The sequence below is a fragment of the Nelumbo lutea genome, chromosome 1 (assembly GCF_056320005.1).
Source record: "Nelumbo lutea isolate HS-2025 chromosome 1, American lotus-T2T, whole genome shotgun sequence".
Lineage (NCBI taxonomy): Eukaryota > Viridiplantae > Streptophyta > Magnoliopsida > Proteales > Nelumbonaceae > Nelumbo > Nelumbo lutea.
In genome coordinates, this window is record NC_142684.1 from 85,127,600 (window position 1) to 85,145,475 (window position 17,876).

Consider the following 17,876-nt stretch of genomic DNA (forward strand, 5'->3'; position numbering starts at 1 on the left):
TTTAAACAACTCACTCTGGCAGTTCCGGTTACTTGAAAAGGATTCCAATCAAATTACAAGCTACAAAGGCAGAGCCGGACCCAGGACTATATCCATGGCGATAACTCGTGCCTTTACTCTTCAAATTGACCCATTTGTTTAAACAAAAAGGGCCCACAAGCAAATACACAGCGCTCTCTCTCCTTTGGAGAGGGGCTACAGCATTTACACTTGGCAAAGATAAAAAAAGAAACAAATACAAATAAAATAGAAAACACAAGAAGAAGAAGAGGAGGCGGAGCATCGGATGCCTTTCAGCCTTTGCACTCCCAGTCTCCAACGGCTACTTTTCCCGGGAAAACAACCGACGACAACGGCTACTTCTTTCCCTGAGAAAAAAAGGTAAACAGAGAGAGTCCAGTTCCTTGGAATGGGGAATATTACGAGCTAGTAGAAATTAAGGCGTGAGGTGTAAGTGGCCTTCGGAGACCAGTTCCTTGGAATGACGTCCCTCGCAGAGAGAGTCCGACCTGTCGACAGTGTCATGAGCTTGACTGAGAAAGGTCCTCTCAATGGCCCCCCAATAATGCACCAATTTGCTCCCCATATATGCTTCATCTCTAGCCACTCCGTCGAGCTCGCCTGCCAAACAATACCCCCAAAATAATTCGTGAGAAGCAGGATTACCCAAAGCATAATTCAAACTTCAAAGAGTGTGGGCCCTGGGCCACATACATGTGGAGTGTCGCTTTTTTATGTCAGATTAGGATTTTTTACTTTTCATTTGCAGATTTCTTATCCGGATAAATCAAGTAAATGTTTACTAAATTATATTTATCCCGGTAAATTTTTACAAGATAATTAATATAACGACCTTTTTATCTATAAAGAATTAATGTTAAAAAAATAAATTTGTCCCATCATGCCAGTACTTAATGTAAAAAGAACAAAGTTAGTCAATAAAAAACACCCTACTAACAGAATTAACTGTTTTCTCTTTCAAATTAATGAAACAACTGTTTTAACTTTTAAGTGTAGCAGAAACAGCAGAGATGTGGATTTTACTTCTCTTATATGCATGGATCCAACGTCGCCATCTCCATCTTCGAACTCCACCAGAAGGGAGAGCCAGTAATCGGTGGAGCCTTCGTTCACATGGAAAGCGATGTTCTTCCCTGGGTATTTACACGGTGTCCTGCAACGATAATAAAGAATTAGCTTCAATTGGAAACCTAGAAAAACATCAAAAGAAAGCAACGACCAGCGGTCAACCTGTGTGAAAAGAACCAATTAAGCTGGTACCTTCGGTCAAAAAGGTTAAAACTGTCACAGAAGTCTACCAAGGCCTTAAGACTAAAATACCCTCACATACACGAAGCCCAATCCGAAGACTGAAGGACAGTCTAGTAAATTTAAATTAGTCAACGACGGTTACCTAGGTTGATTAGAAAGATAAATCACCAAATCAGAACTAAATGGGGATTCGAAATAAAAAAGCAGAAGTTCACTGAAAAAGAAAAAGGTTAAAAAAGAGAGAAGAGAAGACGCGGGATTAATTACCGGCGGAAGACGACTGAGATCTCGCCTCGGTTCCTGAGCGCCGCGCCATTCCCGGAGATGGCCATTCGACCGAATGCAGCTCCGCTAAGGTCGAAGTGGGTTCTCCCGTTTGAGCAGTAGCCACCTGGACACTCGTCCGTTACGATAATAGTAACGGCTCTCCTAGAGCATATGCTCCCATCGAGGCACTTCACCTTGTAACAAGCTCCGCAGCCCTCTCCGTTCTTGAACAAAATTGGACTAACGGCGCCTACCCTCGCCTTTAACGGTCGCACATCCACCAGTGACCCGTACCCGCATGCCCCACCTGCATACATACATACATATATATACATCAGTGATTCAGTAAACTATGGATGATGCAGTAGGAGTTACTAGTTGATGATGCAGTAGGAGTTACTACTATTGTTGGATTGGTGAAAAGAAAGAGTTGGAGCTAGCATAAGATAGAGTCTCCAGAAGTAAACTAAATTCAGCTCCTGTAATGGGAATCGATTAGTTTTAAGCAGCAGTCTGGGACCTACCATCGCTGCCATCGCCTTCGGGGCTTCCATACCAGGTAGCGGTGGCGGGTTGCCAATGTAGGTCAGACAATTGATGGATTGGTTGCCCAGTGGCCGACAGGGAGGCAAAGGCAATGAAGAAGAAATGGAGGCCGAGAAACTGGCCTGAGCGGCGGTGGTGCATCATATTGTGGGTCAGACGAGTCGCGCGGCGCCACCGCTGTCTATAGTGAGTGAAGAGTCTTCTATGGAGGGAGAGAACGAACAACGAAGAAAGTCTGAAAGTGTGGTCTTTGGATTCCGTGTGTGTACTATTATATATGCGTAGAGTGAAGACTGTAGAGCTGCTGCTGCTGGCTGCTGCCGACAGTTTGCCCTTCAAAAAGAAGACTAGAGAGCTTTCAGCTTCTCTTTGTATTGCGGTCGGAAAGGCCGAGTATAAATAAAGAAGAAGTTGGAATCCGAGCCTTCGGATTTACCCTCGGCTGGCCCACTCGACTTATGATGAAAACGCCACAAGAACAAGGTCTTGGGCCCTTCGGACCCACCCGACGGTTAAGGCATTGATTGGGGGCAATGGGGTTGTACCGTTGAAGTGTTAATGATAGGGGTATTATGGTCAGTGCATGAAGTAGATCCTTCAATCGTTACTCTTGTATCTTGTTTCATATTGTTTAGGCATAGAACTTTGTTGCTTATTACACGTTGATTGGTGATGGTGACTTCAGTGAGTGACCAATCAAGCAAGCACGTGGTGATGCAGTGAAAAATAAAATTACCTTGTTGACGTGGCCGAGTCGGGAGACGGGGCTCTCCTAACTACCATTACAATGACCAACATACCCCTCAAACAAAGTTTTTTGCACAAAAGATCTCAACCGTCTGATCTGAATTCAATCTCACTTTACCATTTTCTCGACGAGCATTCTTTTCATTAAATTTTCTTTTCTTTTGTCTTTTTTCACCATTATAGTATTCTTTGCAACACAATCTCCTTTTTTTTTCTTTTTATTTTGTTTCTTTTTATTATCTAATATTATATATTGTATTTTAAAAATTTTCATCAATAAAACAATATAAAGTTTTCTCTCCCTCGCGTGTATACGCACAACGGCACAAGAGATCTCATTGTGGCCCCACCTTACATCACTTCATCCAATTCAAGGTGGGACCATTAAGAGCCGTGATTCACGGTTTTAGCATAGGACTACTTCAACGGGAGTAATTGATTTTTGAGCGATCGGATGCGAATATGTGATCAAATAAGTTATGATGGAGGGCAAGAATGAGAATAGAAAATAAGTTGTGGGGATGAGATGGTGACAGCCATATGATCTGATTCACTGGTTGTTTTCAACATTAAATATGCATCATATGGCACATGGGCCACGTATGCAGTTGAGAATGTAGAGTCTTATGGGCCCCCAAAGTCCAAAGGAGGAGAAGATTTAGAGGAACAAAAGCACGTGATCAGTGGATCAAAGAAATGATATTTTAGAGGAAGATTCTACGGTGTATAGTCCCTGAATTCAACTTGATCAATTGATCCACGATCTTGCAAGGGTATAACGTGGGGACGCGTCACTTGACCACACGTTCACGGGCTGAGATCCTCGATGATTTCCCTCTGCTCCCTTACCTTGGAGAGTCGCATTCTATTTTGTTGTGTTCAATAAGGGCTTACATGGCAAATTCACACCCTCCATTTGAAAAGTAGTCCCCTAATGTGAATTCTCAGAACCATAGAGGATAGGGAACTTGTTTTCAATTTTTCATCCTAGCTTTAAAAGGAGAGAAAGGATAAATGGTAAAGTTGCTAACTTAGGGTCCGTTTGGTTTATATTAAAATTAGAATTGGAATTAGAATGGCCTATTTTTATAATCAATGTATGACAGGAATGAAAATCAGAATTGAAATAAGTGGAAATAGGATTTCATTCTCAAGAGAGAGGGTGGATATGGTCATTCCCTCAAATGGGGGAATGCCATTCCAACAATAATGGGAATGGGATTCTGATTCTGCCCAATCAAACTGTTGGTATCAGAATGGGTCATTCCAATTCCGATTCAATACCCCTATTCCCACAAACCAAACACGTGGACTCGTTTGAGCGGTCATCTGATTTCCCTGTCGTAATTTTTGGAAGTTTAGTTGTGGGCCAAGCTTCAACTGAATTATTTGCTTCCCAAAGATGCCCAGCCCAATTGTCTTTTTCTGTTTTAACTTCAATTTTTGTTGAGGGTTGAGTTACCTTTCCATATGAGAATTGGTCCACCATTTAGATGGTCCGGGTCAGTGAATTATTCATGCCATTTGTATCTGTACGGGTTGGTGTTGACAATGGATATGGACTTGCCAACAACCTACATAGAACCGATCTGACCTGAACTAAGCCATTAATCCGGGTTGATTCGTTTTAACCCATGGACAGGAAAGTCAAACTGTAATTGGATTCCTCAGTATTTCTTTTGGGTCCATTTTGGGACAGCCAGACAGATGATACTTTAAGCCTGGAAAACCGGGATAGAGTCAAAATCCCAACGACAAGGGAGCACCACAAGCAGTTTGGTCTGGTGGTTGTTTGGTTGGTTTGTCATTTTCATTTGTATTACTAATTGAGCAAAACAGGTTATTGGGTCGGGTCAATGATTACTATCCATATGCACCCACTACAAGCCCTAACCCGTTAGTTTTTTTTTTATTTCTCTCTCTCTCTCTCTCTCTCTCTCTCTATTTATCTATCTACAACTAAAATTGATGAGACCACTTTGTTTGTTCTTGTGTCTTGAGTTTTTTTTTTTTTTCAGATCCGAACCCCAATAATACTGTAACGGAGAATCTCCATTTGGATTCAATTAACTTTTTTTTCTTCCTCCTTTCTTCTTCTTCTTCCTGTTATTTCTCTGCATAACCTATTCTCTGACTGCAATTCTATAGACCATGTGATAATGTGAATCGCCAGCAGAGAGCTTATCTGCACGTGTCACGTATTCACGCAAGAAAAGTAGTTTATAAAATATAAGCTTAAGCTTATTAATATGATAACTAATTATCTTATTGTGTCATATTTTATTTTTTGGGGGTCAATGTGGTTAATTTAATTACATATGAGGGCGCATGCTAAGCACAATTCATACATGGTCCATGATTCTCTATGCGGATAAGCTATTTTATGTGATTTTCATAAAATGTTTTATATCTTGTTAAGATTAGTGGATTAGCAACTAAGGGAAGCAAGGGATAATTCCAATTCCTTGCTTTTATAAATCCATGTGCTTAAAGTAAATCAAAATTTCTTGGGAAGTAATTAAGGAATTTGATTCGACCAGGAGCTCCTCACCATCACCATGTGAGGAGTCAGTCACTTTGTAAGTGTTGGATTATTGGAGAAGAGTTAACACCTACACCTCTAGCCAAAGGCATCAACCCAACCCATCACAATTATCTCTAGTTGAAGAGCATCCATCATTACCTACCATTGTTTATTTCTGGTCCAGACAACATAGAAAATGGGCTTAAAAGAAAAGAAAGAGAACAGAAAAGTGGGCTTAGCTTCCTCTGTCTCTTTGGGATTCGCATGGACTTCCCACAATGCGCGCCCCACATGACATCAAACCATGCATTGGGAATATCTTCTCATTACAAGTAGGGGAGGTATTCCCAATGCACGGTTGGATGTGCATGTGGGGCGCTGTGAGGAGCGTCTTGTCGTAGCCCATCCGATTGCATCTCTCTGTAGCTACTCAACTCAATTATTTTTGCATTGACTTCAGCGGTTAGGATTCAATTTAGTTATCCAGTATAGCTGATCATGAAGATGCTTGGTAGAGCTGGTGCATTGATATTAATGTGAAGTTCGCTGAGCTCAATTTGCTTCATCTGCAGGTTTCGAAAGAAGGGGACCGCAAGCTATGACAGCCTCATTGAATCATTTTCAGTAATAATTTATACTGGTATTATTGTCTCAAATTGAATGAGCTTCTTGCTTTCTTCTGCTTCTGATTTGTGATTTTCTATTTAATGCTTGAGAGGGGAAGATTGCTGAGAGTCAGTTGCATGCCAGAGAAGATACCATGTGAATCCATTAAAGTTCAACCAAGAGCACATTCTGTTGAATATTTTAACAAAGTGCTTAGCTTTGAATTATAAACACTAAGGCCATGTTTGGTTAGAAGGGAAAATTAGGAAAAGGAAGGAAAAGGTAGGGACTGGATATCTTTATAAATCTTGTATAGGTTTTCTTATCATTCCCTTCCTTTCCCTATCTTTTCCTTCAAACCAAACTTAGTATAAAAGAATTTAATGCGATTCATTTGAAATTGGATACTTGGATAGAAAGATATAAATTTGTGGGTTCGACCACCTATTGCAATGTGATTCATTATTGTATTTGTAGCTGCTTTAATGGAATGTTTTTTTTTTTAATATTTATGCTTAGAAGTTTATATATATTATTAATTATTAAGGCATGCAGAGAGAGAGAGAGAGTTTTGATCTCACTTTTCAAAGGCTCTAGTGGGAAGAAAAGTCTTATGAAAAAACTAGTGAGTTCTTGGTTTGAACGGGATTATTTTAGCGTCCACAACTTTATAGCTAGTTAGATCTTGCAAAAGTTGTTTTTTTTTAGTTATCAGTATATACGATGCCCTATATGTATAACTTTGACCCAATTGTTCCTAGTTTGTTTGTAGTCCAATTTTATTTGCACCGGTGAAAAAAGTTTAGAAATGGAATGCAAATGAATTAGACTGTAAATTTTGGTGTACTCTTGATTTTATTTTGTTTGTTTGTCATGCAGATGGGGATAAGTTATGGAATGAAGTAAAATAAAACCCAAAGCATAATTAGAATTTTCTCTCTTCTTGTATACATTCCTTTGTTTATATTTCAAAGGTGGTTTAGCCAAGGGTATTTGCTGTATTTATTCTGTTTTCTAGCCCTAAATATTATTCAAAGTGGAGGGGCGATGAATCGATGACCACCTTTAGATTTTATTAACCATTATCAAATGGAAGATAGAGGGGTGTTGCCCCATGACCGTAAACAATAGTATTCTCCCTTTCACACTCAAACACCCATATAGTCCAAAGCAACAACAATAAGATAAATAATGCATTAACAAACTTTTAGCTTTTCTTTTCTTATATATTCAAGCAAACAATTATGTTAGGCCATTACCTAATCTTGGTCCCTACTATCTAGGTTGGATGGGATAGATTAGATATCGTCCTAATTTTTAGCATTTTTTGCATATAAAATGACGCCTTTTAAATTTAAACTTATGCTCTTACGCTTACCAACTGCGTAAATCTTTTATCATCATAGCAAGTATTTGTGTGATTCACATGTGAATATATGAAATGAAGAAAGTTTTACATTAGAAAGGAATGAGAGGTGCAATAGAATTGCATATAAGAATAGCTCATAAGCCTGTAGTTTAGGCTTTTTAGGTTGTAACTTATAAGTGATGTTCATCTCTTGTGTACAAATACTATGCATGTATACTGATTCCTTTTGATTTTGGCAATTCCTCTTACTACACAACAGTAATAGCCCCTAAGCAAACAATATACTTTTTTTCCTAAAAACATTCCTAAACAAAATATAACCATAGTTTTTAAAACTGACCCGAATAACGAACCGGTTAGGGGTTCAGTTCCTGGGTTGAATGGTCCAACCATTTGAAATGAATGGTTAGCCTATTTTGACAAAAAACTTAAAAAACGATCAAAACTATTGAACGGTTTGAATGCCCGGGTCAGTAGTTTGTTGACCAAATCAACATTTTTTGACAAAAATCTGGTTTTGGTGAAAAACGGAACCGGTCACCTTCTCGGTTTTGGTGAAAAATGGAACGGTCACCTGATCGGTTCCCAATTTTTCTGGTCCGACCATCCGGTTTTGAAAACCATGAACCAAACCATCTTCCTACCAACCACTAGTCACTTAAGCCTCTCAAAATCTTTAGGCTGTGTTTGGTTGCAATGCAAAATAATTTGCACTAATGCAAAACTGTGGTAGTACAAATTATTCGAGTGTAAATTCTGACCTATTTTTGTATCAAATTTTACTTTATTTTTTTTATTGCATTACAAATGTAGTAAATTAAGACATCAAGCAGAATAAAGTAAAACTCAAAACAAAATTAAATGAAAATTTGCATTTTTTTATTTGTACTAGTGTAAATAAAATTACACTATAACCAAACACAGCCTTATGCTCAATTTGGAAGGAGTACAAATACAAATATATAGAGTGCAAAATCTTGTATTTTATATTATTTTCTATATATTTGTTCTAGTTTCAAAATGAGTCTTACAAATGCAAATATGTACAATGCAAATACATACAAAATAATACGAAACATAAGGTTTTACACTCTACATATTTGCATTTGTACTCCTTCCAAAATGAGCCTTAAGAAAACCCAACATGAGTACTTGATGAGTAGCCCAATTACCTTATCTCCTCACATGGGAGAACATACACTCAATTTCTTGATAGAGTATGAGGATATCTTTTATCACTAAGATCACATCAAAAGTACAATTCGCTCTTATTCTATAAATGCTTTCAATGATGCTCCTAAAATCACACTTGATGTCCACCTAATATAACCCAAGAGATTTGATCAGCTTCACCCCCTCTATGACAGCAATAGCTTCAATCTTCGATGCAAATTTAGCTAAACCATTACCAGAAAGAATTACAAGTAGGGGTGTAAATGGATCGAATTTGAATTCGATCAGGCAATGTTTGAATTCGAATTCAATTAGAAAATCCAATATCCAAGTTCAATTCAAATTCAATTAATTAATTATTTTAGATAATTAATAAATATAAAAAATAAATATTGTATTGCTATAAAGTATATAAATATATAAATTATTTATGTAACTTAATTATTATATATAAATTATATAAAATGTTTTATATATTATATATAAGAATTAAATAATCAATAAAAATTGGATATTTATCGAACCGAATCGGGTCATATTCAAATTCGAATCCGATTAACTATTCGGTAAAAAATATCCGAATTCGACTCAATCATATCAAATATCAAATTCAAAATTGTATTTTCGAATACCGTTTACACCCCTAACTACAAATCATGATACATTTGAGTCTTGAACCACAACACAAAAAAGCAGCCTCATCTTTACTCATACAAGCTCTATCAACATTGATCTTCACTATGCCCAATCTAGGAGGAATCCAAAGTGTCCATGACCAGGGCTAGCAAATACTGCATTTTTTTTTCTAGATATTCGAGAGAGTGATTGTTAATAATACTACCGGTTCTGATTTCATTTCTTTTTGACTATTGCAGCCCTGAAACCAAGATTTGAACTAGCCCTTAAAACTAATTAATGGATCCAATAAACTGGGTTTACTACTTATTCTTAAAACCAAACCATGCACGCCTAGCATGGTCACAAGAAACCAATGTAGTGGTTGAGCCAGTTTGAGGGGGCCAAGGATCCTCCACCAATATACTTGTTTCTGTCCCGGAACCAATGCATGGTGTTGGGTGATACATTTTTGAGAACCCTATCACATAATGGACAAATTTGGTCATTTACACTCTTTTTCTTAGGCTATGAAAGGAGTACATATTTGTACATGTAGTCTTTTTAAATTGCAAGGCTTAATTTGGAAAGAGTACAAATACAAATATGTAGAGACAGTAGAGTACAATAGATACAAAATAATACAAAAAAGATAAGGCTTTGTACTCTATATATCTGTATCGGTACTCCTTCCAAACTGAAAGTGCAAATCTTATATTTTGTATGAATTTATACTTTGCATTTATTTGTATTTGTAGTCTGTTCAAACCGAGCCTTAAGTTTAATGATTTTATTCCGGCCCTCCTTTTCATAGTATTTGCATGAAAATACTTGATATTTTTATCCTCATATTTGAGCCGGTTAATGCTAGATTTTTGTCCCCACATAATATCCTCATTTATGTAGAGATTATCAAGTTGATTTATCAAACCTTGCATCTTGTTTCTATTATGCTCTCCCTTAGTTGTATTCAATTCTATTTGTAGCTTGTTTGTAATTTCATTGATTTTGGTATAATATTTTCATGTGTTCGTTTTCTATCTCTAAAGAGTCCGACTTAAAATTTTAAATAATATTACTTTAAACCATATATAAATGTATTTCAAGATTCAACAAATAACCTCTTTGTATTTTTTATGAATTTCCTACATCTCTTCAAATCTAAAAGGTCTCTTTTAAGGATTTTGACCAAGGCTTGCTAAAACCTATTGCATAAATACCTAAGCATCTCCATGAATTAAAGATTTTTTTTTCTTACAAGAAAGGTGAGAAGTTTTTATCTCAATTAGAAAAATAATGCTTTCTACCTGAAACATTTATACCACCACTGCACCAAGTAATGGCCCCTAAGCAAACGATTATATTATAGATCTTCCCAAAAAATCATCATACAGAGATAGGTTGTATTTGATATCTGATGATGCACGATCTGACTATTCCTAGCTGGAGGGTGATTCAGACACCAGGTGGACAACGAGCTGGATTGATTTGCAAGACAATCTATTAGAGAACCTGGGGTAGCTAACCCGGCGAGGTCATTCCAATGCTTAAGTCAGTAATTCTGCTATGAATGCGAGCTGAATGCTTGCAAGCTTGAGTGCTAGTGAGTAGAACAATCAAGCGTACCTTTATATAGGCATTGTTTGGCGTGAACATCATGCAACACGTCCAGGACTGCTCTAAAGTCCTCAGAGCCAATCTTTGTGCCTTACTTGGTTTCTCCCAAAACATTCGGTGTGAGAGCTAACTTCCGAGAGACCCGGGAGTGATGGGATGCATGCAGAATTCGACAGCAAGCATGTCTTGTAGGTCACCACCAGGACCTCGAGGAAGGTCGTTCCAGCCAATATTGACGAGGTACCACAAGTCAACCCTGGACGAGGTGCTGCTAGCCGAGTCGTGGACAAGGTCGCTGGCTAGGTTTCTACCAGGTCGGCGATAGAGGCAGGTTGCTAGGTCAGCGCCAGAGGCAGGTCGCCAGGTTGGCAACAGTGCCAAGTCACTAGCTGGGACTCCATCATTTTGGCTAAGGTAAGTTGTCGCCTAAGTGGTTCTAGGTATCACCCAGTTATTCCGAGATACCATGTGTCACAATGTCACTGGAGGGCCAAATCCGCCCTCATCAATATCTTTATTTTTTCTACCTAAAATGCTTTGGATTGATCGATACAACTTGATAAATAACTACTATTTGAGCCTATTTACAGTTGAAATAGGCATACCATAAAAATGCATGTTTGGGAGGTTGTGTGTAGAAACATCAATACAAATCACCAATTTGTAGTGATCAACCCAAAATGTTCCAATTAGAAATAGCAACTACCAAACACAACCAAAACTTGTAATAACTAGTTAGGAAGGAAGTTAGGGTTTCCCTTCACAAAAAATAAATAAATAAATAAATAAAAATAAACTAGTTTTTGAGCAACTACATAAGTTGTTCTATTCCCTTTCCTAAGAACAAACTAAAACAGCGTTTAAACAAGTACAGAATGACTTAATACGGTCTAACCAAAAAAAAAAAAAAAAAAACACCATTAAAACCCTGATCATTTTTTCTTTTCAGAAAGCCCTCTAATTTATCATCGTTAATTAAATGGCCCCAATAAGAATCTGATTCAAATATTACATTTTGCCATTTAAAATGGGCTGCCACTTTAACTGGAAACAGAATGGCATACCATACCAACTATAAGTAAAAATCCCTCCCTCGGTATCAAGAAAAGAAATATCATTAGATCTTGCCATACAGCCAAAAGTATTCAGATTTGGAGATAAAACGTACATTCAAAGCACTGTTTTCAAAATCAGACTGGATCGGAAAAATCGGGAACCGGTCAGACCGGTTCTATTGTCCTTCAAAAGCATTTTTTCTCTCAAAACTGTTGATTTTGGTCAGTAAACCGCTGAATCGGCTAATTAATCATTCAAATGGTTCAAACGGTTTTAACCATTTTTCAAAATTTTATTTATTTTTATTTTTTTGTTAAAACGAACTGGCCGTTCGAATCAAATGATCAAATCGTTTGAACCAGTAACCGGATCCCTGACCGATTCGATCACCAATTCGTTTTTAAAAACCATGATTCAAAGTGATCATGCGAAAAACAACAAAAGAATGAAATACTTTTTAGAAAGTGAAGATGGAAGATGGGAGATTTTGCCTCTGATTTTGCGACAAAGAAGCTATTAATAGTCCTAATGATAATATATTTTTTCATAAAAGTCCACACATATCACACTCCAAAAAAGCAATAGTGACATGAAGAAATACTTTATAAAAGCCTCCAAATCCGGCATTGATTTGGAGGTGGAATTGGAAAAGTAATTTGTTCTCTTGTTTTCTTTATCCTTTCTATCTGCACATTGGACGGGTAAGAGATCTTAGATTGCTATCACCTCAATCAAAGACATTCGAAAATCAATTAGTTGTTTTTTTCATTTTGTTTGTATTGTTTAGTTGCATTTTTGGTGAGTTTGAGTGGCTTAGGGATGCTTCATTTAGCTAGATTTGGGGCAAAGCAAGCCAAGTCCTCCCCTGTTCTTCTTTATCATTCTTTCGGGAATGGTGGACGCTCCACCTGAATTAAAGTGCCACGAAATTTCTTGCAAACAAAAACCCTGCACACACTCTGAAGGTATGGGAATCTATGTGAAAATTGGTCAATCAGTCAATCACGTGCACTATGTTAAAGTTGGAGCAACTTTGAACAACAGTACAACGGTTTTACTTGTGGGGATAGCATTCCCTTTGAATTAAATATTGATTATTTAAACCGCATGAACGAATTTTTAATCTAAGGATCTTTTGGTTCATAGTAGGAATTGAAATCAGAATCAAAATTATTTGTAATCGGATAGTCTATTCTCATAGTTTGGTCGGTTCAGATAAGAATTGAAATAAACCGGAATGAGATTTCATTCTCAGATGAGGAGAAAATATGGCCAATTCCTTAAATGGGAGAATATCATTTCTGCAAATTTCGATTCTACCCAACTAAACAGTTGAAATCCAAATGGATCATTCTGATTCTGATTCCAAACTTCTATTCTCACAAACCAAACAAACCCTAAATCTTGAATTATTAAGGGCTGAATGACTTAATGCTTTTAGCCAATAAAATGTCATGTAACAAAAGTGTTAGGGATATAATAATGAATAATCAATGCAATATACCATTCAGCCGTTAAGGTGTCATAATCAACTTTACCTATTACCAAACGGCCCCTAAATAGCACTCAAAAAGGTATAAACCCCCAAATCAATAAAGCGGTCATCATTAGGGAATTGGGTCCTCTGGTACCTAGAATGCAATTTCCCCGGCGCGAACGTCCACATGGAAATCAGCCCACAAACTTGACAAAATAAATGGATGGATTGTGGGTCCAACATCAACCCTTGGCGGCCCACAACTTATTGCACGAAAGATCACACAACAATATATATTCGGAATTATATCAAAATTAGTCGGAATCCCTGCGATGTACTTTATTTATAAACAAAATTGGTGATGGAGTTTTATGGTATTATTTTTTTGGGTCATGTCTACTTTATTCAATCACTGCGATGTGCTTTAGTGAGAGTGGCCAATTTTCTATTTTCTAAATTATTTTGTATTATTTTTTGTATTTTAATGTTATCTTTTATTATTTTTTTGAAAATAAAAAGCATCTAAATAACAATTATATAAACCACTTTCGTATTTTGACCCTAACAATGGCTTCTCCTATAGTTTTGAAAAAAAAGTGCAAATACCTCATTTCCCTTGGCTTTTTAGTAACAATGACATTTAAGTTACCAAAATACCCTTGTCATTTTTAATGAATTATCATACAAAATTTAAACTTTCAACTTCACCCTTCACTAATTTATTTTGCTAAACAACTTTCAAAGAATAAATCTCCTTACTCTTCTTGGACAAAGTACGGCAAAAAGGCTAAAGTGAAGTAAAATTACAGCATTACATAAAATTTTTTCTTTGGAATGATGACAAAAGAAATGTATTTGCACCTTTTTTCATAACAATAGGGGAGGTTTTTATTAAGATCAAAACAATGAGGAGTTTCATAGGATTGTTAAAAAATGTAAGGAGGTTTTTATAATTTCCTTATTTTTAAATGGTATTTAAATTGATTTTAAAATAATTAAACTATACTAAAGATTAATATTGTAATTATTAGTAAAATTAAATTTAATTAAGTATACTAAGTTTATATTTTTCAATAGAACTTAGTTGATATTAAATTAGTAAAAAGTAATTATAAATTAGTAATTGCTAGATAATTTTATATTAATTTTAAATTGATATCAGTTTTTTATTTGTCTTATTCCTTTTATTAATTAAATCTTTTTTATAACTAAGAGAGAGAGAGAGAATGATGAGTTAATGAGCAACATTAAAAGTTTTAATGGTGATTGGTCACTAGAGTTATTTTGTTTAATTTTAAAAATAGAAAATTAAAAAAACCGGAAAAAAATATAAGTGACTTGGAGAATAAATCAATAGGCATGAAAGTGTTAACTTGACACATTCCATTTTAATATATATATATATATGTATATATCTTTGTTTCAAATAATGGGCCCTCATAAGCCCTAAGGAACTTCTAGATCTCAACCCTAACACAACGTAGGTCAAGTCATGACTTGAGATCCGGTCGAGATCGGGTGCAACTTGTGTTGGTTGGTTAGGTTTAAGAACTTCTTTCGTCATGATTTCTGTTGTATTTTTATGGAATCTACATACTACATTCTTTAGGAGAAAATAATAAATGAATAATTCATATATTTATATGACTATTTGTAGCATGGATGGTTGAAGGTGGGTTTGGTACGAACATATATTATTAACACATGCCTACATAGTATACATGCATACACACAAGTGGGGCAGTCAATAGATTTCAAAAGTTAGAAACCCAATCAAACATCCGATCTAATCATCTTGGATTTGGAGGATCCGTTTGAATAATTGAATTATATCTAGATTTATACTCTACATCGGATCAATAATCTGGTCTAATGTGGATTTAGCCCCATCCAATTTGATTAGTTTATAATATATTCATTTAATATAGATGAAGAGCATTGATACTATAGATAAATTTACACAATAAATTCAATATGTCATGTTTAATAAATCTAAAAAGTGAAGGGAAAATTTATGATGCAAGAAAGACATGGTATCAAAAGAGTTTTGACCAATCAAAACCCACCATTAATTTTGATAAATAACAACTGATTGGCTTCCATGTTTATGATACCAATTGATTGGTAAAAAATTTTTAGATGTCATATATTTTCGATATCATAGTCGAACCTAAATGTGAAAAGTAGTTAGTTTTTTATATTTTTTCTTTATCTTTTAAAAAAAATGAAATTAAGTCAGAATAATAACCCACTCAATATGATTGGAATCCAATCCAATATCTCCAAAATCCGATCATATCAGATTTAGATCTCCTTCTCTCTCTCTCTCACACACACAATGGTCCAAATACCCAATCATATTTGCATTTTGCTTGATCTTATCCAAATCTAGCCTTATTACAGCCCTGCATACAACCCAACCCCTGAAAGTGCAAAAACTTGGGTTGATCGACCAAATTGTAAGGAGAGGGACAAAGGGGTTTATGGTTGTTAGATTAGAATCTAGTTAACTCCATTGCTCTACTTTGTATAGCTATAAGTTCCCTCTGACACCAAACAACTAGACAAAAGCCCATTCCTTGAGAAGTCTATTGTTTAATACAAATCATTTTCTTAGGTTTAGTTTGGGAAGAGTACAAATACAAATATATACAGTGTAATGTTTTGTATTTTTTATTTTTAAACCTTATTTCCTACATCAATCCATAATGGGCAAATATTACTACTATGGCCCATATAGGGGTGTAAATGACATTCGAAAAATCCAATTTTAAATTCGAGATTTGATATAATCAAATCAAATCCGGATAATATGAATATCGTAATCAGTCAAATTTGGATATCTTATTCATACCGATTAACTAATCATATTTGAATTTGGACATATATATGTGTGTGTGTGTGTGTGTGTGTGTGTGTGTGTGTGTGTACACACTAAAGCAAGTCTTCTCCCTCTACTTTAGTTGGTGCCACGTCACATGGCCTTTGCTTTCTCCCTTACCCCAATAAAGAACTCTCAAGCCCTCTTTCATATAGTCTTCTTTGTTCTCTCATGAAGCCACCTTATCAATGTCTTTTCCTTCTCTCATATGGACACCTCAGCATGTTTATCCCACTTCACAATTCTGATCTCTTTTAATAGTTGTGAAAGAGTGGGGAAACAAGACCAACACGCCTTTGCTTTCCCAGTTAGGGGAAAAAATTACATATTGTTATCAACCCTTGGTTAGGGTTTATCATTTCTTTACATATTGCGGTATAGACTCACCTCAACCCCAAAAATCCCCTAATTACTTGGGATCCTCTAGACCGAGATTCAACCTCAGTTCAACCCCAGAATGACAAATTTGCCAAAAAGGCACATTTGTCAGCCAATGAAAGGCATGTTTACACAATCTCAATTCGACCCATATGCCACAACCACACCCCCCTCCATAATTGCAATGGGGAAGCTTCTATAAATCCTCTAGAGAAAACCCAAGACCAAATTCAATTTCTTGTTTGTTTTTTGGGTTTTGGAAATTTTGGTTTGGTTATTTTTATTTTCGGTTTTTAAAATTAGAAATTAGATTAACCGAATAACTGAACTTTGTTATATAATATGTAATATATAATGTGTAACATATAATGTATAATATGTTATATAATTTGTGTATTAGTATATAATATAATGAAATTTGCTTTCATAATATATATTATATGTTATAATATATATAATAGTATATACATGATTAAAATACGATTTTAACAAAAAACCAGACCAAAACTTTTGGTTTTGACTATTTCAGTTTTTCAATAATTCGATTTTGGTTTCAGTTTTTTTTTTTAATTTGATTTTAAAAATGTTGGTTTATTTGGTTTAGTTTTTAACCTAACAAATCGAATGCTCAACCCTAATAAAAGTGACAGTAAATAGTAAATTATTTATTTGTTAATAAACAAAGTTTTTTAACTAATATTATCTTATACATTATCCATTAAATCTACCATTTTAGACATGACTAGAAAACCTTTGTATATTTAATAAAAGTATAGGTTTTAATTGGTTTGAACAAGCAAATACCAGAATTGACCCAATTATTAATCCAGACCAAATTATAGAACCATAATTGATATAATCGACTCAATTTGGTTTGGTTGGTCAGGTAGAACCATTCCATTGATATCTTTGTCATTAGCAAACTACAACACTAAGATCAAGGAACCCCCCCTCTTTTACCTTTACATTTAGGTCATTCTTCTTGCTTAATAATTTGCCTACTAAGGGTAGGAATGAAACTTGGGTGGGCCCAACCCAAGCCCAAATGGAAGCAGCCCATAATTTTACATGGACTTAGGCTTGGATTTTAGGTAGGGGTGTAAATAGATCGAATTCGAATTGGACCAGGCAATATTCGAATTTGAATCCGAAAAAAAAAAAACCAATACCCGAATTCGATTCGATATCCGACGGATATTGAAAATTAACACCCGAATTCGAATCCGATTAAATATTCGAATATTCAATTTGATTCGAATTCTATCAATTAATTATTTTAGAGAATTAATAGATATATAAAATAAATATTTTATTGATCTCAAGTATATAAATATATCAATTATTTATA

At 35.5% G+C, this 17,876-nt stretch overlaps 1 protein-coding gene across 1 annotated transcript; it reads right to left on the minus strand.

The window, feature by feature from the left end:
* LOC148875834 (expansin-B3-like) lies at positions 1 to 2,452 on the minus strand. The gene is made up of 4 exons (XM_088965469.1): positions 2,064 to 2,452; positions 1,540 to 1,846; positions 1,045 to 1,174; positions 1 to 621 (listed from the first exon to the last, which is right to left on the minus strand). Exons 1-4 carry the CDS (start codon positions 2,227 to 2,229, stop codon positions 427 to 429), a joined length of 798 nt encoding a protein of 265 aa, XP_088821595.1. The 5' UTR covers positions 2,230 to 2,452; the 3' UTR covers positions 1 to 426.
* Positions 2,453 to 17,876: the final 15,424 nt, after the last annotated feature.